Source organism: Salvelinus alpinus, chromosome 28, assembly GCF_045679555.1.
Source record: "Salvelinus alpinus chromosome 28, SLU_Salpinus.1, whole genome shotgun sequence".
NCBI lineage: Eukaryota > Metazoa > Chordata > Actinopteri > Salmoniformes > Salmonidae > Salvelinus > Salvelinus alpinus.
In genome coordinates this window covers 10,708,095-10,730,570 of record NC_092113.1, presented here as the reverse complement: position 1 = coordinate 10,730,570, position 22,476 = coordinate 10,708,095, and the positions used below count along the sequence as shown (strand labels likewise).

General features: G+C 42.2%; 1 protein-coding gene across 2 annotated transcripts; it reads left to right on the top strand.

The window, feature by feature from the left end:
* Positions 1-1,140: 1,140 nt before the first annotated feature.
* mapk13 (mitogen-activated protein kinase 13) lies at positions 1,141-22,476 on the top strand. Of its 2 annotated transcripts, XM_071371588.1 has the most exons (13): positions 1,141-1,319; positions 12,297-12,432; positions 13,821-13,950; positions 14,189-14,247; positions 14,843-14,948; positions 15,124-15,153; positions 16,586-16,633; positions 16,719-16,833; positions 18,579-18,650; positions 19,020-19,099; positions 19,291-19,369; positions 20,047-20,220; positions 20,444-22,476. In XM_071371588.1, exons 1-13 carry the CDS (start codon positions 1,268-1,270, stop codon positions 20,527-20,529), a joined length of 1,167 nt encoding a protein of 388 aa, XP_071227689.1. In that variant the 5' UTR covers positions 1,141-1,267; the 3' UTR covers positions 20,530-22,476. The 2 variants fall into 2 exon arrangements, with proteins under 2 accessions (XP_071227689.1, XP_071227690.1); XM_071371589.1 differs by lacking the exons at positions 1,141-1,319; positions 12,297-12,432 and adding an exon at positions 12,880-13,334.

The following is a 22,476-nucleotide window of genomic DNA, read 5'->3' as shown; positions in this document are numbered from 1 at the left end:
AACTTGTCCTCTGCAGCAGGTAAATCTGGGTCTTCCTTTCCTGTGGCGGTCCTCATGAGAGCCAGTTTTTGCGACTGCTTTTGATGAAACTTCTTGAAATGTTCCGTATTGACTGACCTTCATGTCTGAAAGTAATGATGGACTGTCGTTTCTCTTTGCTTATTTGAGCTGTTCTTGCCATAATATGGACTGGTCTTTTAACAAATAGGGCTATCTTCTGTATACCACCCCTACCTTGTCACAACACAACTGATTGGCTCAAACGCATTAATAAGAAGGAAAGAAATTCCAACAAAATAATTTTGAACAAGGCACACCTGTTAATTGAAATTTCAGGTGGCTACTGTGAAGATTATTTAATATAGATTTGTTTAACACTTTTTTGGTTACTGCATGATTCCATATGTGTTATTTCATCGTTTTTATGTCTTCACTATTATTCTACAATGTAGAAAATAGTCAAAATAAAGAAAAACCTTTGAATGAGTAGGTGTATCCAAACTTTTGACTGGTACTGTATATATTTCCTCTGTTTACATTACTGAATTATTGCTGAAACATCTCAGTTAAAGGCTAACTGAATTATTTAAACTGCTACAGGCTTACATGTATCTAGTTATAAAAGCAAGATAACTTAACTGGCTGTAAATTGGTATACGTAAGTGTATATACTAGGCTACATCAGAAAAAGAATGTCTAAGTTTAACCTTCTAAATGGGTCATCAGATAATTATCTCTCTGTCGCACCTCTCTCCCTCACTGCCCCCCTTCTCTCTCTCTCTCCCTCACACACACACACACACACACAGATAGATATTTCTTCCACGTAAGATACCACCCATAATGTTATTTAATGCTTTGTCTCCATCTTGTGTTCAATATCTGAACTATTTCAAGAGTAGACAATCCTCTTGGCAACCGCTCAGAAATGCTGCCTGTACACAGTGTTATTCATAATATGTCATAAAGTACCGCAAACTATATTGATGTATCTGTGTAATGGCGCCGGGGAGGATGGCTGACGTTTTACGTGCTCCTAACCAACTGTGTTATTTTTTAATAGATTTTTTGTAACTTATTTTCTTACTTATTTTGTACATAATGTTGGTGCTACCGTCTATTATGACCGAAAATAACTTCTGGATATCAGAACAGCGATTTCTCACCACACACTGGTAGAAGCTTTTTGCTTTAACGAGTCCGACGTGAAGGATATACTGCTTTCCAGGGAACAGGCCCAAATCCCAGTCATTTGCGTGAAGAGAAGATGGAGAAAAAGGGGGTGGAGGTCGGGCTGCCTTCTGAGAATTCGAAGGCAAGTGAGTAAACCCCCACTGCATCCGTTCTATTGGCAAACATGCAATCATATGAAAATAAAATTGATGACCTACGAGCAAGATTAAACTACCAACAGGAAATTAAAAACGATAATATCTTATGTTTCACCAAGTTGTGGCTGAACGACGACATGAACAGCATACAGCTGGTGGGTTTTACACTGTATCGGCAGGATAGAACAGCAGCCTCTGGTAAGACAAGGGGTGGCGGTCTATGTATATTTGTAAACAACAGCTGGTGCACGCTATCTAAGGAAGTCTTGAGGTTTTGCTCGACTGAGAGAGTATCTCATGATAAGCTGTAGACCACACTATCTACCTAGAGAGTTTTCATCTGTATTTTTTGTAGCTGTCTACATACCACCACAGACCGATGCTGGCACTAAAACCACGCTCAAAGAGCTGTATACCGCCATAAGCAAACAGGAAAATGCTCATCCAGAGGCGGCACTCCTAGTGGCAGGTGACTTTAATGCAGGGAAACTTAAATCCGTTTTACCAAATTTCCAAATGTTGGAAATGTTACATTTACCAAATGTTAAATGTACAACCAGAGGGAAAAAACTCTAGACCACCTTTACTTCACACACAGAGACGCGTACAAAGCTCTCCCTCACCCTCCATTTGGCAAATCTGACCATAATTATATCCTCCTGATTCCTGCTTATTAGCAAAAATTCAATCTGGAAGCACCAGTGACTCAGTTAATAAAAAGGTGGTCAGTTGAAGCAGATGCTAAGCTACAGGACTGTTTTTCTAGCACAGACTGGAATATGTTACGAGATTCTTCCAATGGCATTGAGGAGTACACCATATCAGTCACTGGCTTCATCAATAAGTGCATCGATAACGTCGTCCCCACAGTGACCGTATGAACATACCCCAACCAGAAGCAATGGATTACAGGCAACATCCACACTGAGCTAAAGGTTAGAGCTACCGCTTTTAAGGAGTTGGACTCTAACCCGGGAAGCTTATAAGAAATTCCGCTATGCCCTCCGACAAACCATCAAACAGGCAAAGCGTCAATACAGGACTAAGATCGAATCGTACTACAACGGATCCGAAGCTCATCGGATGTGGCAGGGCTTGCAAACTATTAGGGACTACAAAGAAAAACCAAGACGTGAGCTGCCCAGTGACGCGAGCCTACCAGATGGGCTAAATGCCTTTTATGCTCGCCTGGAGGTAAGCAACACTGAAGCATGCATGAGAGCACCAGCTGTTTTGGACGACTGTGTGATCACGCTATCCGTAGCCGATGTGAGCAAGATCTTAAAACAGGTCATCGGGCCAGACGGATTACCAGGATGTGTACTCCGAGCATGCGAGGACCAACTGGCAAGTGTCTTCACCATCAGTTTCAACCTCTCCCTGTCTGAGTCTGTAATACCAACGTGTGTCAAGCAGACCACCATAGTCCCTGTGCCCAAGAACACCAAGGTAACCTGCCTAAATGACTACCGACCTGTAGCACTCACGTCTGTAGCCATAAAGTGTTTTGAAAGGCTGGTCATGGCTCATATCAACACCATTATCCCAGAAACCCGAGACCCACTCAAATTTGCATACCGCCCCAACAGATCCACAGATTATGCAATCTCTATTGCACTCCACACTGCCCTTTCCCACCTGGACAAAAGGAACACCTATGTGAGAATGCTATTTATTGACTACAGCTCAGCGTTCAACACCATAGTGCCCTCAAAGCTCAACACTAAGCTAAGGACCCTGGGACTAAACACCTCCCTCTCCAACTGGATCCTGGACTTCCTGCCGGGCCGCCTCCAGGTGGTAAGGGTAGGTAACAACATATCCGCCACGCTGATCCTCAACACGGGGGCCCCTCAGGGGTGCATGCTCAGTCCCCTCCTGTACTCCCTATTCACTCATGACTGCATCACTAAGTTTGCCGATGACACAACATTGGTATGCCTGATCACCGACAACAACGAGACAGCCTATAGGGAGGAGGTCAGAGACCTGGCCATATGGTGCCAGGACAACAACCTCTCCCTCAACGTGATCAAGACAAAGGAGATGATCGTGGACTACAGGAAAAGGAGGACCGAGCACGCCCCCATTCTCATTGACGGGGCTGTAGTGGAGCAGATTGAGAGCTTCAAGTTCCTTGGTGTCCACATCACCAACAAACTAACATGGTCCAAGCACACCAAGACAGTCGTGAAGAGGGCACGACAAAACCCATTCCCCCTCAGAAGACTGAAAAGATTTGGCATGGGTCCTCAGATCCTCAAATGGTTCTACAGCTGCACCATCGAGAGCATCCTGACTGGTGGGTCACTGCCTGGTATGGTAACTGCTCAGTTTCCAACCGCAAGGCATTACAGAGGGTAGTGCGTACGGCCCAGTACATCACTGGGGCCAAGCTTCCTGCCATCCAGGACCTCTATACCAGGTTGTGTCAGAGGAAGGCCCTAAAATTGTCAGACTCAGCCACCCTAGTCAAAGACTGTTCTCTCTGCTACCACATAGCAAGCAGTACCAGAGCGCCAAGTCTAGGCCCAAGAGGCTTCAAAACAGCTTTAACCCCAAGCCATAAGACTCCTGAACATCTAATCAAATGGCTACCCAGACTATTTGCATTGCCCCCACCCCTCTTTTCCCCATTGCTACTCTCTGTTATTATCTATGCATAGTCACATTAATAACTCTACCTGCATGTACACTACTGGTCAAAAGTTTTAGAACACCTACTTATTTTCTACATTGTAAAATAATAGTGAAGACATCAAAACTATGAAATAACACATATGGAATCATGTAGTAACCAAAAAAGTGTTAAAACAAATCAAAATATATTTAATATTTGAGATTCTTCAAATAGCCACCATTTGCCTTGATGACATATTTGCACACTCTTGGCATTCCCTCAACCAGCATCATGAGGTAGCCACCTGGAATGCATTTCAATTAACAGGTGTGCCTCCTTAAAAGTTAATTTGTGGAATTTCTTTCCTTCTTAATGCGTTTCAGCCAATCAGTTGTGTTGTGACAAGGTAAGGATGGTATACAGAAGATAGCCCTATTTGGTAAAAGACCAAGTCCATATTATGGCAAGAACAGCTCAAATAAGCAAAGCGAAACGACAGTCCATCATACTTTAAGACATGAAGGTCAGTCAAAACTGAACATTTCATGAACTTTGAAAGTTTCTTCAAGTGCAGTCGCAAAAACCATCAAGCACTATGATGAAACTGGCTCTCGTGAGGACCGTCACAGGAAAGGAAGACCCAGAGTTACCTCTGCTGCAGAGGATAAGTTCATTAGAGTTACCAGCCTCAGAAATTGCAGCTTCACAGAGTTCAAGTAACAGACACCTCTCAACATCAACTGTTCAGAGGAGATTGTGTGAATCAGGCCTTCATGGTCAAATTTCTGCAAAGAAACCACTACTGAAGGACACCAATAATAATAAGAGACTTGCTTGGGCCAAGAAACACGAGCAATGGACATTAGACCGGTGGATATTTGTCCTTTGGTCTGGAGTCCAAATTTGAGATTTTTGGTTCCAACCACCGTGTCTTGTGAGACGCGGTATGGGTGAACGGATGATCTCTACATGTGTATTTCCCACCATAAAGCACGGAGGAGGAGGTGTGATGGTTAGGGTGTGCTTTGCTGGTGACACTTTCTGTGATTTAATTAGAATTCAAGTCCCATTTAACCAGCATGGCTACCACAGCAATACACCATCCCATCTGGTTTGGACTTAGTGGGACAATCATTTGTTTTTCAACAGGACAATGACCCAACACACCTCCAGGTTGTGTTAGGGCTATTTGACCAAGAAGGAGAGTGATGGAGTGCTGCATCAGATGACTTGGCCTCCACAATCACCCTACCTCAACCCAACTGAGATGGTTCGGGATGAATTAGACTGCAGATTGAAGGAAAAGCAGCCAACAAGTGCTCAGCATCTGAAAGTCTTTCAAGACTTTTGGAAAAGCATTTCTCATGAAGCTGGTTGAGAGAATGCCAAGAGTGCAAAGCCGTCATCAAGGCAAACTACTTTGAAAAATCTAAAGTCTAAAATATATTTTGATTTGTTTAACACTTTTTTGGTTACTACATGATTCCATATGAGTTATTTCATAGTTGCGATGTCTTCACTATTATTCTACAATGTAGAAAATAGTCAAAATAAAGAAAAACCCTGGAATGAGTAGGTGTGAAGTTCTACAGTAGCAGAGAGTACAAAATGGTTGTTATAATTTAATATATCCACATTAACAGCCACACGGGTATTTCTTTCAGTATGAAAGGCCATGGCCCTAAGACTGATTGGACTGTACCAGAGTAAGTGTCCCCCTTAGACTTCTAAATTTGCCCATTTGTAAGTTAAGATGTGTCTGTAACCTTTTCTGAAAAGTCACTAGATTGTCAGAGTCGCTCCAACTCCCCTGCCACAGCCTGTACAGTAGGTAGATTTATTTAATTAGGCAAGTCAGTTTACAATGATGGCCTACCCCTGCCAAACCCTAACCCGGGCAACGCTGGGCCAATTGTGCGCCGCCCTATGGGACTCCCAATCACGGACGGTTGTGATACAGCCTGGAATCGAACCAGGGTCTGTAGTGACGCCTCTAGCACTGAGATGCAGTGCCTTAGACCGCTGCGCCACTCGGAAGTACCACACACCATAACGTCTCTTTTTTTTGTAGAGTGTTCAAGCAGAGGAGTTGTAATGCCTTCATGGACTCGATTTTGTGTATAAAGCTCACTTCAGGCAAAACAGAATTATGTTTTACCTCCAGGTTTTTTTCAATTTTCTGCAATGTAGAAAACTAGTATACGTAACAACTCTGCAAAATGTGTCCTACCCGGTCGGAAAACAGCACCCCTTGTACAGCCATCCCTCACTCAACTTTTTCACTCCGGACGTTTTATCTGGACATGGTTCGTCAGGACTTCCAACAGCCGAAGCTAAGTAGTAACATTAACATGATGCCTTCTAATTGCAGTCGCTGTACTCATAATATACAGGAGAACGATCGCCTTACGACGAGGATAGCTGTACTGCAAGCCCAGCTTCAGACGCAATCGTTAGGCAAGGGTCATTTCAGTGTAGGAAAGGATGAAACATCGTCTGTGCCACCAGTAAGTACAGATAGTAACGTTAGTATAAATCCCCTCGCACGGTCCCCGCAGCTGGACAACTTTCTCGTGGCTTCTGGAGGGAAATGCTGTAGGAATGCTCAACCGGTGTCGCTCATTCAGCCGACAGAAACTTTCAACCGGCTCTCCCCATTAAGCAGCGAGTCGGAGTCAGAGGCCGAGCCTTCTCTGGTCTCTACTCCTCCCGTTACGGGGTCTGAGACGCCGAAGGCTCCCACCATTAGCTCTGACAAATTGAAAACCCTAGTCATTGGCGACTCCATTACCCGTAGTATTAGACTTAAAACGAATCATGTTTAACAGGGGACAGGGCTACCGACGTTAAGGCTAATCTGAAGATGGTGCTGGCTAAAGCTAAAACTGGCGAGTATAGAGATATTGTTATCCACGTCGGCACCAACGATGTTAGGATGAAACAGTCAGAGGTCACCAAGCGCAACATAGCTTCAGTGTGTAAATCAGCTAGAAAGATGTCGGCATCGAGTAATTGTCTCTGCCCCCCTCCCAGTTAGGGGGAGTGATGAGCTCTACAGCAGAGTATCACAACTCAATCGCTGGTTGAAAACTGTTTTCTGCCCCTCCCAAAAGATAGAATTTGTAGATAATTGGCCCTCTTTCTGGGACTCACCCACAAACAGGACCAAGCCTGGCCTGTTGAGGAGTGACGGACTCCATCCTAGCTGGAGGAGTGCTCTCATCTTATCTACGAACATAGACAGGGCTCTAACTCCCCTAGCTCCACAATGAAATAGGGTGCAGGCCAGGCAGCAGGCTGTTAGCCAGCCTGCCAGCTTAGTGGAGTCTGCCACTAGCACAGTCAGTGTAGTCAGCTCAGCTATCCCCATTGAGACTGTGTCTGTGCCTCGACCTAGTTTGGGCAAAACTAAACATGGCGGTGTTCGCTTTAGCAATCTCACTAGAATAAAGACCTCCTCCATTCCTGCCATTATTGAAAGAGATCGTGATACCTCACATCTCAAAATAGGGCTACTTAATGTTAGATCCCTCACTTCAAAGGCAGTTATTGTCAATGAACTAATCACTGATCATAATCTTGATGTGATTGGGCTGACTGAAACATGGCTTAAGCCTGATGAATTTACTGTGTTAAATGAGGCCTCACCTCCTGGTTACACTAGTGACCATATCCCCCGTGCATCCCACAAAGGCGGAGGTGTTGCTAACATTTACGATAGCAAATTTCAATTAACAAAAAAACCTGACGTTTTCGTCTTTTGAGCTTCTAGTCATGAAATCTATGCAGCCTACTCAATCACTTTTTATAGCTACTGTTTACAGGCCTCCTGGGCCATATACAGCGTTACTCACTGAGTTCCTATCGGACCTTGTAGTCATAGCAGATAATATTCAAATTTTTGGTGAATATTCACACGGAAAAGTCCACAGACCCACTCCAAAAGGCTTTTGGAGCCATCATCGACTCAGTGGGTTTTGTCCAACATGTCTCTGGACCTACTCACTGCCACAGTCATACTCTGGACCTAGTTTTGTCCCATGGAATAAATGTTGTGGATCTTAATGTTTTTCCTCATAACCCTGGACTATCGGACCACCATTTTATTACGTTTGCAATCGCAACAAATAATCTGCTCAGACCCCAACCAAGGAGCATCAAAAGTCGTGCTATAAATTCTCAGACAACCCAAAGATTCCTTGATGCCCTTCCAGACTCCCTCTGCCTACCCAAGGATGTCAGAGGACAAAAATCAGTTAACCACCTAACTGAGGAACTCAATTTAACCTTGCGCAATACCCTAGATGCAGTTGCACCTCTAAAAACTAAAAACATTTGTCATAAGAAACTAGCCCCTTGGTATACAGAAAATACCCAAGCTCTGAAGCAAGCTTCCAGAAAATTGTAACGGAAATGGTGCCACACCAAACTGGAAGTCTTCCGACTAGCTTGGACTAGTACCGTGCAGTATCGACTAGTACCGTGCAGTATCGAAGAGCCCTCACTGCTGCTCGATCATCCTATTTTTCCAACTTAATTGAGGAAAATAAGAACGATCCAAAATTATTTTTGATACTGTCGCAAAGCTAACTAAAAAGCAGCATTCCCCAAGAGAGGATGGCTTTCACTTTCATAAATTCATGAACTTCTTTGAGGAAAAGATCATGATCATTAGAAAGCAAATTATGGACTCTTTAAATCTGCGTATTCCTCCAAAGCTCAGTTGTCCTGAGTCTGCACAACTCTGCCAGGACCTAGGATCAAGTGTTTTAGTATTATATCTCTTGACACAATGATGAAAATAATCATGGCCTCTAAACCTTCAAGCTGCATACTGGACCCTATTCCAACTAAACTACTGAAAGAGCTGCTTCCTGTGCTTGGCCCTCCTATGTTGAACATAATAAACGGCTCTCTATCCACCGGATGTGTACCAAACTCACTAAAAGTGGCAGTAATAAAGCCTCTCTTGAAAAAGCCAAACCTTGACCCAGAAAATATTAAAAACTATTGGCCTATATCGAATCTTCTATTCCTCTCTAAAATTTTTGAAAAAGCTGTTGCACAGCAACTCACTGCCTTCCTGAAGACAAACAATGTATACGAAATGCTTCAGTCTGGTTTTAGATCCCATCATAGCACTGAAACTGCACTTGTGAAGGTGGTAAATGACCCTTTAATGGGGTCAGACCGAGGCTCTGCATCTGTCCTCGTGCTCCTAGACCTTAGTGCTGCTTTTGATACCGTCGATCACCACATTCTTATGGAGAGATTGGAAACCCAAGTTGATCTACACGGACAAGTTCTGGCCTGGTTTAGATCTTATCTTATCTGAAAGATATCAATTTGTCTCTGTGAATGGTTTGTCCTCTGACAAATCAACTGTAAATTTCAGTGTTCCTCAAGGTTCCATTTTAGGACCACTATTGTTTTCACTATATATTTTACCTCTTGGGGAAGTCATTCGAAAACATAATGTAAACTTTCACTGCTATGCGGATGACACACAGCTGTACATTTCAATGAAACATGGTGAAGCCCCAAAATTGCCCTCGCTAGAAGCCTGTGTTTCAGACATAAGGAAGTGGATGGCTACAAACGTTCTACTTTTAAACTCGGACAAAACAGAGATGCTTGTTCTAGGTTTCAAGAAACAAATAATTCTTCTGTTGAATCTGACAATTAATCTTGTTGGTGGTACAGTCGTCTCAAATAACTGTGAAGGACCTCGGCGTTACTCTGGACCCTGATCTCTCTTTTGACGAACATATCAAGACTGTTTCAAGGACAGCTTTTTTCCATCTACGTAACATTGCAAAAATCAGAAACTTTCTGTCCAAAAATTATGCAGAAAAATGTATCCATGCTTTTGTTACTTCTACGTTAGACTACCGCAATGCTCTACTTTCCGGCTACCCGGATAAAGCACTAAATAAACTTCAGTTCGTGCTAAATACGGCTGCTAAAATCCTGACTAGAACCAAAAAATTTGATCATATTACTCCAGTGCTAGCCTCCTTACACTGGCTTCCTGTTAAGGCAAGGGCTGATTTCAAGGTTTTACTGCTAGCCTACAAAGCATTACGTGGGCTTGCTCCGACCTATCTTTCCGATTTGGTCCTGCCGTACATACCTACACGTACGCTACGGTCACAGGACGCAGGCCTGCTGCTCCAGTTTCAACTGTTCTGCCTGCGGCTATGGACCCCTTACCTGTTCACTGGAAATGCTACCTGTCCCAGACCTGCTATTGTCAACTCTCTAGAGACAGCAGGAGCGGTAGAGATACTCTCAATGATCGGCTATGAAAAGCCAACTGACATTTACTCCTGAGGTGCTGACTTAGTTGCACCCTCGACAACTACTGTGATTATTATTATTTGACCATGCTGGTCATTTATGAACATTTGAACATCTTGGCCATGTTCTGTTATAATCTCCACCCGGCACAGCCAGAAGAGGACTGGCCACCCCTCATAGCCTGGTTCCTCTCTAGGTTTTGACCTTTCTAGGGAGTTTTTCCTAGCCACTGTGCTTCTACACCTGCATTGCTTGCTGTTTGGGGTTTTAGGCTGGGTTTCTGTACATCACTTTGATATATCAGCTGATGTAAGAAGGGCTATATAAATACATTTGATTTGATGTGGGTGGAGGTTTCTTGAAAAGTAACCAATAAAAAATATAGCTGCTGGAAGCAGTAGACATTTTGGCTAATAGCCTAGAAAATTCTCCAGACCGCCAAAGGTGTAACAACAATTTGATTTCTAGGTATGGCTACCCGAGATTAAGAGGCAATGTAAAGTCGAGGCCTTCTCAGGTTGGGAGGTGTGGTTTAGGTTGGGAGGCGTGGTTTAGTGGATGCGTGGCTGCTTGGCTTCAGTTGGTTATTCTTGGCCACTCATGATTGGAAGTGTTGAGAGACACTTCAGGATTTTGGCCCATAATCTACTTCCCCATAGTTCGATGAACTTGTGGATGCCATTTTCATGTCTCTGGGTAAAATTGCTAACTAGCAATAGCGCAATGACTGGAAGTCTATGGTAACTGCTAGCAGATACCTTAAACTTCCAGTCATTGTACTAGATAAAGGGCTTCATTGCCAAAATCCAGGAATATCCCATTAAGTGCTCTCTAGTGTTGTTAATAAACGTTTGAGGATGTCCACTGCCAGGTCTGCAGTTTTAATAAGACTGATATATGAGCATTGACAATAAAGAGCAAATATCCATTGTTGTTTGAGTCGCCATATTCACTACAGTATTATTAGCCTTTAATAAAAATGACTTTAAATTTAATAAAGCAAATAGGCCTAATTGATTCATCATTAATTATACTAAGTTTTCATAGGATGTTATTATTATTTTTACTAGGCTACTATTGCAATAGCAATGTAATAATATGGAGGTTAATCATTCATAACAAGTAGGCCTACAGTAACACCCACCTACTGCCTATAGAGAGAAATAGTAATGGCATCTTTTTGTAGGCGCTAACTCCGCCGTGGTTCGTTGGACAAAACCTATGGGGAGAATGAATGGCATTTTTGTAGGGTTTTTGGATGAACACTGAAAAAAGGTCTGTGGCAAACACAGGCTTAGGAGATCTTATATGTTTTGTTCTATTCAGTGGTGGAAAAAGTACTCAATTGTCATACTTGAGTAAAAGTAAAGATAACTTAGTAGAAAATGACTGAAGTAAAAGTCACCCAGTAAAATGCTACTTGAGTAAAAGTCTAAAAGTATTTGGTTTAAAATATACTTAAGTATCAAAAGTAAAATTCCTTATATTAAGCAAACCATACAGCACCGTTTTCTTGTTTTTTTTATTTAAGGACAGCCAGGGGCACACTCCAACATTCAGACATCATTTAGTGAGTCCGGCAGATCAGAGGCAGTAGGGATGACTAGCGATGTTCTTTTGATAAGTGCGTGAATTCGACCATTGTGCTGTTCTGCTAGGCATTCAAAATAGTACTTTTGGGTGTCAGGGAAAATGTATGGAGTAAAAAGTACATTTTCTTTAGCAATGTAGTAAAGTAAAAGTTGTCCAAAATATAAATAGTAAAGTACAAAAACAAATACCCCAAAAACAACTTAAGTACTTGAAAGTATTTTTACTTAAGTACTTTAGACCAGTGGTTCTGAGATCATCAGCTAAAGTAACTTTTTTGTGAATTTAGAAGAATTGGTGTAATAAAAAAAAGCACATAAAGGCTTCATAGTTCATAAAGGTTATATTAGCTGACTGCTATTAGGCTATCTTATAGAACAAAAGGTATAAAATCTGTGTTAACCTCATACCTTATTTTCGGCGTTTATTCTTTCCACATTCATTTTTTTCCATAGGGATGGCTGAACGAGAGAGGAAGCAGAAGAGGCCCCAATTTGGCGGAAAACCTGTCTCCCTCCAGCAGGTGGCGTTTTTCGTTTTCGCCCACCAAGCAAGGAGTTTTTGTCAGGAGTTCAATGAGTGTCGGATTTGGTAAACAGAAAATTTAATGGCCTATTTGCTACGTGAGGTTTATTTGACCGAGTAGAAGTTTCATTAATGCTTAAATTGTTACGAGTGTGCTGATACAAGTAGGACACGTGACATCTCGGCAACTTTGAGAAAATATCGGAGTTGTCGATATGGCTATGCATATTCATAACATGAGGCTAGTAACATACCATTAAATACAGGTGGTTGATGTCAACAACCATCTTCGGATATTCAAATATTGATTAAAATAATGAGATATCCACCACTCCATAGAAAGTATAGTCGGGAGCTAGACAGCCCGCTTTGTAGACAACAACTCCCATTGTTAGGGCGGAGAGTAGCTTGCCAGTATATCCATCATCTTTGGCTGAACGAACCAGAGGGGGTTTTATGACTACAAACTGGCGAGCTCAATGTGTATGGGTGTGAGCGGAAACCGGAGTCATAGCAGCTGACATGTTTTAGCAAGATCTCCGAGCAGGCAAACAGCACGATGATGATTACCATTACTGGGTCGTCATATGTGTTTTTGGAGGATGGGATAGGCTGCTGTTAGGCTATAGTAAATAGTAGGATACGGTCACTCAATCCACAACTGCAGCTCTTGTAACACAAAGTATCATGGCAAACAGCACTGTTAAGTGAGCAATTGTCAGAGAAGACTATTAGATCGACTGGTATATCGTGACCTTTTTAACAAGTGGTTGTAGAAAGAGCGCGTAGGAGGTGGGGAAAGGAGTCGTGCGCAAATTTCCTTTGCGGATCATATTTTCACCATATTGCAACAACATGGAGTCGCAGACACAGTACACCCGAGAGGAGATCAACAGCACGATTTGGGAAGTGCCAGAGAAGTACACGCGATTGAAGCAAATTGGGACAGGGGCGTACGGTTCCGTATGGTGAGTCGTTGACGATGGGCGCTTTCCAAAACTGGGGTGTGTTGTCAAGTACTTGACAGGGCAATCATACAGAGGGAAAGATAGCGAGTTTCTTCTGCTCTGGAAATGTTGTATCACTTGCATCAATTCCTACAATGTTACAAAAATATATGTCAACCTCGCTCACTACACTTATATGAATCACCAATTGGCTACAATACCAATAAATCAAATGCACTGTGTAGGCGGATATAGTGTAGTAGCAAATGCCTGGCTTTTCCTGCCAATACTTGTTGCAGTGCTTCAGTGAACATGTTGAGTCACAATGTTGGCTATAGTCTTTGTCTGAACAAATGAAAGCATGTGCTGTTAATGTGCATTTATCACTTTGATTCAGCAGCCTAGGCCTTATAATTGACCAGTATTTTTAAACTATCATTCTCCTAAGGGATGATGCCACATTTCCTGAGTATATTTTATGCAATAACAATATTTTCTCTGCCTCAGCTCGGTAATAAATGTGAAGACCAATGAGAAAGTGGCCATTAAGAAGCTTCACCGGCCCTTCCAGTCTGAGATTTTTGCAAAGAGGGCTTATCGGGAGCTTCGACTGCTCAAGCACATGAAACATGAAAATGTGAGTATGGACTGTACACATCCTGGCACATATCCCCACCCACGATGTGTTGCTCTTCACAGATTTTACATAACCTAATCAGCAAACTGATTCAAGACACTGGCACACAAAGCTGACATAAAATTTCAGTCTAATAGCTATAGCTGGCATAGGATGGCAGGAGCCAGTTCCCTCTATCCCTCTCGGGGGATTTATAACTCAACTTGTTTTTCTTCTCTCATGTGCAAACTTCCTTCAGGTGATAGGGCTTCTGGATGTGTTTACTCCTGCTGCTGGGCTCGATGAATTCACAGATTTGTGAGTATTTACCACAGTGATATCAGACACAGAGTAATGCCTATTGCAGTCAGAGGCAGAGAATGGCTTTGGTGATTTGGCGGGGCTCATATACAGTACCAGTCAAAAGTTTGGACACACCTACTTATTCAAATCAAATTAATTTATTAAGCCCTTCTTACATCAGCTGATATCTCAATGTGCTGTACAGAAACCCTGCCATTCAAGGGTTTTTATTTTTTTTACATTGTAGAATAATAGTGAAGACATCAAAACTATGAAATAGATTATTCAAAGTAGCCACCCTTTGCCTTGATGACAGCTTTGCACACTCTTGGCATTCTCTCAACCAGCTTCATGAGGTAGTCACCTGGCATACATTTCAGTTAACAGGCCCAACGTAGAGGAGGGAGCAGCATTCTGAATGTTGCAGATACATATTGTGCTGAGCTGACGTGATTCCATCTCTTATATGACAAAAGCTTGTCTGTTCTAGTACTATTTCTGTCTGGTGATTCTGTAAAATTGTACCCCACTGAACGCAACTCGGGTGTCATTTTTAAGTCCATATAGGTGTTGAGGAGTTCGATAGATGGAGTGATTTGTCTGTCCACAGCTACCTGGTGATGCCTTACATGTTCACCGACCTCTCCAAAGTCAAAGGGCTTCTCACTGAAGACCGAGTGCAGTTCCTTGTCTATCAGATGCTGTGTGGACTAAGGGTGAGACTGTTTGTGCACAAAAAAGTAGTCTTAAAAGAAATGTGGATTCTGGTGCTGGAAATCTTTTGCAACATGATTCTGTTTATATTCAATTCAATGTTAACGCTTAGTTAATTACCGTTGCAATGCTTAATCATAGCACTTAATAATTATGTCTTCTCTGTTTTCATGGCAGTACATTCACAAAGCTGGCATCATCCACAGGGTAAGTTGGCTGCGCCGTTGGTAACACCTCGCCAGAGCATCTTATAACAGCTCTATTTCGTTTGTGGCTCATGAGAATGTTATTTTAAAGGCTGTGGCAGTAGATCCGGCGCATGTGTTTATTATCTACTTTATGCACAGTCTCTGTCCTACTCGTAGAGAACAAGCTAATCTGGCAAATGGTGCTCGTTTAATAAAGTTAGATCAAAGCTGAATCAATGTCTGCAAGATCACATAATAATAGTATTCTACATAACAGAACCAGCTATAATAGCATAGTATATCCCCCATGTGACCATTATTTTTGTACTTTTTACCCCTTTATCCAATTGGTAGTTAGGGTCTTGTCCCATCGCTGCAACTCCCGTACGGACTCGGGAGAGGCGAGAGCCATGCGTCCTCCGAAACGCGTTCCCGCCAAGCCGCACTGCTTCTTGACACACTGCTCGCTTAACCAGGAATCCAGCCGCACCAATGTGTTGGAGTAAACACTGTTCAGCTGGCGACCAAAGTTGGCGTGCATGCTCCTGGCCGCCACAAGGAGTCGTTAGAGCGAAATGGTTGCGACACAGCCCAAGATCGAACCCGGATCTGTAGTGACGCCTCTAGCACTGCGATGCAGTGCCTTAGAACGCTGTGCCACTCGGGATGCCATGTTTAATGTTTTTAAATGTATGGAAATTGTGAAGTCTTTTGTCTGTTATGTGTTTTTCGTTTTGTCGGACCCCAGTAAGACTAGCTGTCGGCTAATGGGGATCCTAAAAAATCTAATCAAATGAAGTTACTGTAAGACAAAAAACCCACCGCATTTTTCTCTCATGACCAAAACTCACAACGTGCGCCACTAGACAAAATACACAGGTAGGTTATGGTACAGTTTAACACCATCTGCTCTACGATTCGGCCACTGTACATCATTCAAAACAACACTGAAGGCTACTTTGAAACAACACTGTATAACTCAAGAAGATCTACATGCATATCTCCATGAAACTGATTGAGATCAAATGGAACATTATCCGTACATGCGCAGAAGCTACGGGAGGTTTAGTCCAGGGAGAAAAAAGGTCTGGGAAAAGTCGGATCCGCAGCCACTCTGTATTTTAAAGAATCATGGACATTGAGTCATTATGGCTAAACCTGTCCTAACATGTAGGATGAGAAGGCCTTCTTTCTGATATGCCTTTGATGTCTCCATGCATGTCTAGAATTGTAAAGACACACCCATGTATGTACTAATGTATGTATTCATTTGGAATTAATGGTGAATGGAAGCGTTTGTTTGGGTATAAACGATAAGAGAAATAGAGCAGGCCCACAGTGGATATGGATATGCAATCAACATCTATGTATTGTATCTGCCCTTAATGTCTTAATCTCAGGCACGCAAGGGCCACCCTCAATGTTTTGTTTGTCAAATTTTTATTTTGCAGGACCTGAAGCCTGGTAACTTGGCTGTCAATCAAGACTGTGAATTAAAGGTTTGTGACATGAATACAAGTTCATTAGATAAATAATTCTATGGGGGAAGATTCCTAAGATAATGTGTAAAATTATGCTTTGCAGATCCTGGACTTTGGTCTTGCTCGCCATGCCGAGGCGGAGATGACAGGCTATGTTGTGACCCGCTGGTACCGGGCACCAGAGGTCATTCTAAATTGGATGCACTACACCCAGACTGGTAAGACAATCATATCTATTAAAAACTTTCACTCTCGGCCTCATCCATCCCGAAGGCCTGTGCTCAGCTTCGTAATAACCTGAAACGTTACAGAGCTGACAGACTTATGTACAGCTTGAAACATTACAGAGCCGGCAGAATGTTTTACGTGCAGCCTGATACACTATATGCAAAAGTATGTGGACACCCCTTCAAATTCGGGGATTCAGCTATTTCAGCCACACCCGTTGCTGACAGGTATAAAATCTAGCACACAGCCATGCAATCTCCATAGACAAACATTGGCAGTAGAATGGCCTTACTGAAGACCTCAGTGACTTTCAATGTGGCACCATCATAGGATGCCTCCTTTCCAACAAGTCAGTTCATCAAATTTCTGCCCTGCTAGAGCTGCCCCAGTCAACTGTAAGTGCTGTTATTGTGAAATGGAAACGTCTAGGAGCAACAACAGCTTAGCTGCGAAGTGGTAGGCTACACAAGCTCACAGAACGGGACTGCCTAGTGCTGAAGCGTGTAAAAATTGTCTGTCCTTGGTTGCAACACTCACCACCGAGTTCCAAACTGCCTCTGGAAGCAACGGCAGCGCAATAACTGTTTGTCGGGAGCTTCATGAAATTGGTTTCCATGGCCGAGCAGCCGCACACAAGCCTAAGATCACCATGCGCAATGCCAAGCTTTGGCTGGAGTGCTTAAAAGCTTGCCGCCATTGTACTCTGGAGCAGTGGAATACATAGTGCCAACTGTAAGGTTTGGTGGAGGAGGAATAATGGTTTTGGCTGTTTTTCACAGTTCGGGCAAGGCCCCTTAGTTCCAGTGAAGGGAAATCTTAATGCTACAATGACATTCTAGACAATTCTGTGCTTCCAACTTTGTGGCAACAGTTTGGGGAAGGCCTTTTCCTGTTTCAGCAGGACAATGCCCCAGTGCAAGTGAGGTTCATATAGAAATGGTTTGTCGAGATCAGTGTGGAAGAACTTGACTGGCCTGCACTGACCTCAACCCCATCGAACACCTTTGGGATGAATTGGAACACCGACTGCGAGCCAGGTCTAATTGCCCGACATCAGTGCTCAACCTCACTAATGCTCTTGTGGCTGAATGGAAGCAAGTCCCCGCAGCAATGTTCCAACATCTATTGGAAAGCCTTCCTAGAAGAGTGGAGGCTGTTTTAGCAGCAACGGGGGGACCAACTCCATATTGAATGAGATGTTCGACGAGTAGGTGCCCAGATACTTTTGGTTATGTAGTGTATGTTACGGCGCTTACATTCTGCTACGTACAGCCTGAAACATTACAGAGCTGACAGTCTACTTTCATTTCATTAGTGCAATGTGTTTTGATTTCGGTAACACTTGACATTTACAGTGGACTTTCTTGCCTTAGTATGTTTATACACAACAGTGTACTTTGTTACTTAGTAGAGTGTAATTACAGTAGTCTTAACACAGTAACTATTGAGGTAAAACACCTCTGTGTAATATAAGGTTCTGTATGCGCTCTTTTACAATATTTACCACATTGTGCATGATAGTTGTAGTTGTTCACAATCAGTGCTGTGTTATCATTGTTATTGGTTAGTCCAAGCTGCCTGGCCTTGGAGTCGAGTTGTCTCATAATACTACCACACAATACTTTACACAGGGTTGCTTTGAGACTGCATTCCCTTGAGCAAACAGCAAGGTGTTGCTTTGCTGTGAATTTGTTTTCGATGCCACTATTTAATTATGTCTGTTCCTCCATTTTAGTGGACATCTGGTCTGTGGGCTGTATCATGGGAGAGATGATCAATGGGAAGACGCTTTTCAAAGGGAAAGACTGTATCCTGTTACTCTTCTACTTGTGTTTTTTTTATTTTATATCTGTATCGTGTCTGTACCACATAGTATGACCTGACCCAAGCCAGCTATTTATCAAGGACGGTGAATGAAAGGGTGACAAACCCATCTATGATTAGTGTCGTCCCATACTGTGTGCACTGTAGCGTAGTCGACTCTTCTATCGCCCAGTAGAGTTAGCTACAGGCATGAAAACAAAAAATAGGAGAGTTGGCTATGGCACGTGCAGTACAGTTATGGGAAGAGAGTAATCTATGACATGGCTTCTGTTGAAATTGTTTGGATACACTACCGACATGAACATGAATGTGTTGTGCTTGAGTGACCTTGACTTTAACCCTTGACTCCCAGACATGGATCAGCTGACTCAGATCATGAAAGTAACTGGAGTACCCGGACCTGACTTCATTCAGAAACTGGACAGTCAGGAGGTAGAGTTGGCACCTGGATATCACTGATAGTATACTTGATATTTTGAATTGTATATTTTGTCAATTGTGCATAATTCCCTTCTTTTGAATTGGAAAGTGCCCATCTTTTGAATTGGAATATGAGCTTTAAACTCCTCAGTCAGGGTCCTTGAATTTATTTTATTTTTTTATCTCTTCCTGTCTTCTGATAGGCAAAAAACTATGTGCGGTCCCTCCCTCACTTTCCCAGAAAAGACTTCTCTAAGTTGTTCCCCAGAGCAAGTGCACAGGGTGAGTTAAAATGCTATTGATTTGACGATGCTAAGCACATATGTTAGTTATTATTACCCATTAGAAATGCTGTGATTCAGACTTAAACGAACAATTTGTACAGTACCAGTCAAAAGTTTGGACACACCTACTCATTCAAGGGTTTTTCTTTATTGTTACCATTTTCTACATTGTAGAATAATAGTGAAGACATCAAAACTATGAAATAACACACAGAATCATGTAGTAACCAAAAAAGTGTTAAATAAATATATATTAGATTCCACCCTGTAGAAAATAGAAAAAAAAGAAAGAAAATGCCTTGATTGAATAGGTGTGTCTAAACTTTTGACTGGTACTCTAAATGTGTAATACATTCAGTGGCCTTATACATTAGTTTGATTGCTATATATAGGCCCACACAGAGATATTGTCGGAAAATTGCAGCTTGAGACAATGGTTTTCCGGTGGGAGTCATCTGTTGAAAGATGATGGCCAACTGATATGATTGCGCAATATGTCCAGCTTTGTAAGGATTCAACTTGTATGGGAAAAGTTGACATTTGTTTAACTTTCAACAGACAAACTGACAATTGATGAATGCGTATGCATTGTTATATACGTCTCTGTGTGGCCAATAAGTTCTCTTACTTGTGGCATGTTTCTGGTTTTCATTCTCTATTTAACTGCTCTCCCAGCGATTGACCTTCTTGAGAAAATGCTGGTTTTGGATGGTGAGACTCGGCTTACTGCTGAGAGTGCTCTGACACACCCGTATTTTGATGGCTTGAGAGATCCAGAGGACTGTCCTGAGCCACAGCCATATGATGACAGTCACGACAATGCCACGCTGCCTCTGGAGGATTGGAGGCGTAAGTGCAAAGTATTTTAATGTTGAATTTAAAGTTTTTTTATTTAAAAAAAAATGTAGCACGTTTTGTGTCAGTGATCTGTCAGTGTCACAATGTAACAGAATGTGTTTAATTATAAAGCTACTTTAGTTGTTTACCCACATAATTATGTTGCAATGTATTGTATTTCATTGTCTTCCCTTCAACCCTTTCATTGCCTTTCCATTGCCTGCCCTTCTCCTAGGGTTATCCTTCAAAGAGGTGAAGAGCTTTGTGCCATTCCCACGACGGGACTCCAAGAGGCGAAACACACTCACAATTTCTCCGTGATTCCATGCTTGTGATATCAGAAAACACTGCTACCACACACCAGCAAACGGCAGTAGGCCTTACTACACCATGTTGCCCCTGAAACAATCCTGTGATAATTATTTTCTAAATGAAGCCTGTGGTTGAATTTCGTATTGGGGAGTATTGAGCTACATTGTGCCGTCTGTCTCTTTTGGCCTAATTTGTAATGGTCGATCAGTGTTTCAGCAGTCAGATTGTTTCAAATTTAACCCCACCCATCAGTGAATTAGTACTTTGTTCCTTCTACGTATCACAATTGTTCATGTTTTATCATACCTGATGTTTAATGGTCTTACTGTATGGTTTTCTTTCTCTAATAATTGATATATTAAATATGAGTTAAATGTAATGTACAGTTGAAGTCGGAAGTTTACATACACCTTTGCCAAATACATTTAAACTTAGTAAAAATTCCCTGTCTTAGGTCAGTTAGGATCACCACTTTATTTTAAGAATGTGAAATGTCAGAATAATAGTAGAGAGAATTATTTATTTCAGCTTTTATTTCTTTCATCACATTCCCAGTGGGTCAGAAGTTTACATACACTCAATTAGTATTTGGTAGCATTGCCTTTAAATTGTTTCACTTGGGTCAAACGTTTCAGGTAGCCTTCCACAAGCTTCCCACAATAAGTTGGGTGAATTGTGGCCCATTCCTCCTGACAAAGCTGGTGTAACTGAGTCAGGTTTGTAGGCCTCCTCGCTCGCACATGCTTTTCCAGTTCTGCCCACACATTTTCTATAGGATTGAGGTCAGGGCTTTGTGATAGCCACTCCAATACCTGGACTTTGTTGTCCTTCAGCGATTTTGCCACAACTTTGGAAGTATGCTTGGGGTCATTGTCCATTTGGAAGACCCATTTGCGACCAAGCTTTAACTTCCTGACTGATTGATGTCTTGAGATGTTGCTTCAATATATCCACATAATTTTCCTCATGATGCTATCTATTTTGTGAAGCGCCCCAATCCCTCCTGCAGCCAAGCTCCTACACAACATGATGCTGCCACCCCCGTGCTTCACGGTTGGGATGGTGTTCTTCAGCTTGCAAGCCTCCCCCTTTTTCCTCCAAACATAACGATGGTTATTATGGCCAAATAGTTACATTTTTGTTTCATCAGACCAGAGGAAATTTTTCCAAAAACCACGATCTTTGTCCCCATGTGCAGTTGCAAACCGTAGTCTGGCTTTTTTTATGGCGGTTTTGGAACAGTGGCTTCTTCCTTGCTTTTGTACCTGTTTCCTCCAGCATCTTCGCAAAGTCCTTTGCTGTTGTTCTGGGATTGATTTGAACTTTTCGCACCAAAGAACGTTCATCTCTAGGAGACAGAACGTGTCTCTTTCCTGAGCGGTCCCATGGTGTTTATACTTGCGTACTATTGTTTTTACAGATGAACGTGGTACCTTCAGGCGTTTGGAAATTGCTCCCAAGGATGAACCAGTCTACAATTTATTTTCTGAGGTCATGGCTGATTTCTTTTTGATTTTCTCATGATGTCAAGCAAAGAGGCACTGAGTTTGAAGGTAGGCCTTGAAATACATCAACAGGTACACTTCCAATTGACTCAAATGATGTCAATTAGCCTATCAGAAGCTTCTAAAGCCATGACATCATTTTCTGGAATTTTCCAAGCTGTTTAAAGGCACAGTCAACTTAGTGTATGTAAACTTCTGACCCACTGGAATTGTTATACAGTGAATTATAAGTGAAATAATATCTGTAAACAATTGTTGGAAAACTTACTTGTCATGCACTAAGTAGATGTCATAACCGACTTGACAAAACTATAGTTTGTTCACAAATGTGTGGAGTGGTTGAAAAATGAGTTTTAATGACTCCAACCTAAGTATATGTAAACTTCTGATTTCAGCTGTATGTGATAGGGACTTTTTTCTCAATAAATGGCCAATTATTCATACATCCTTA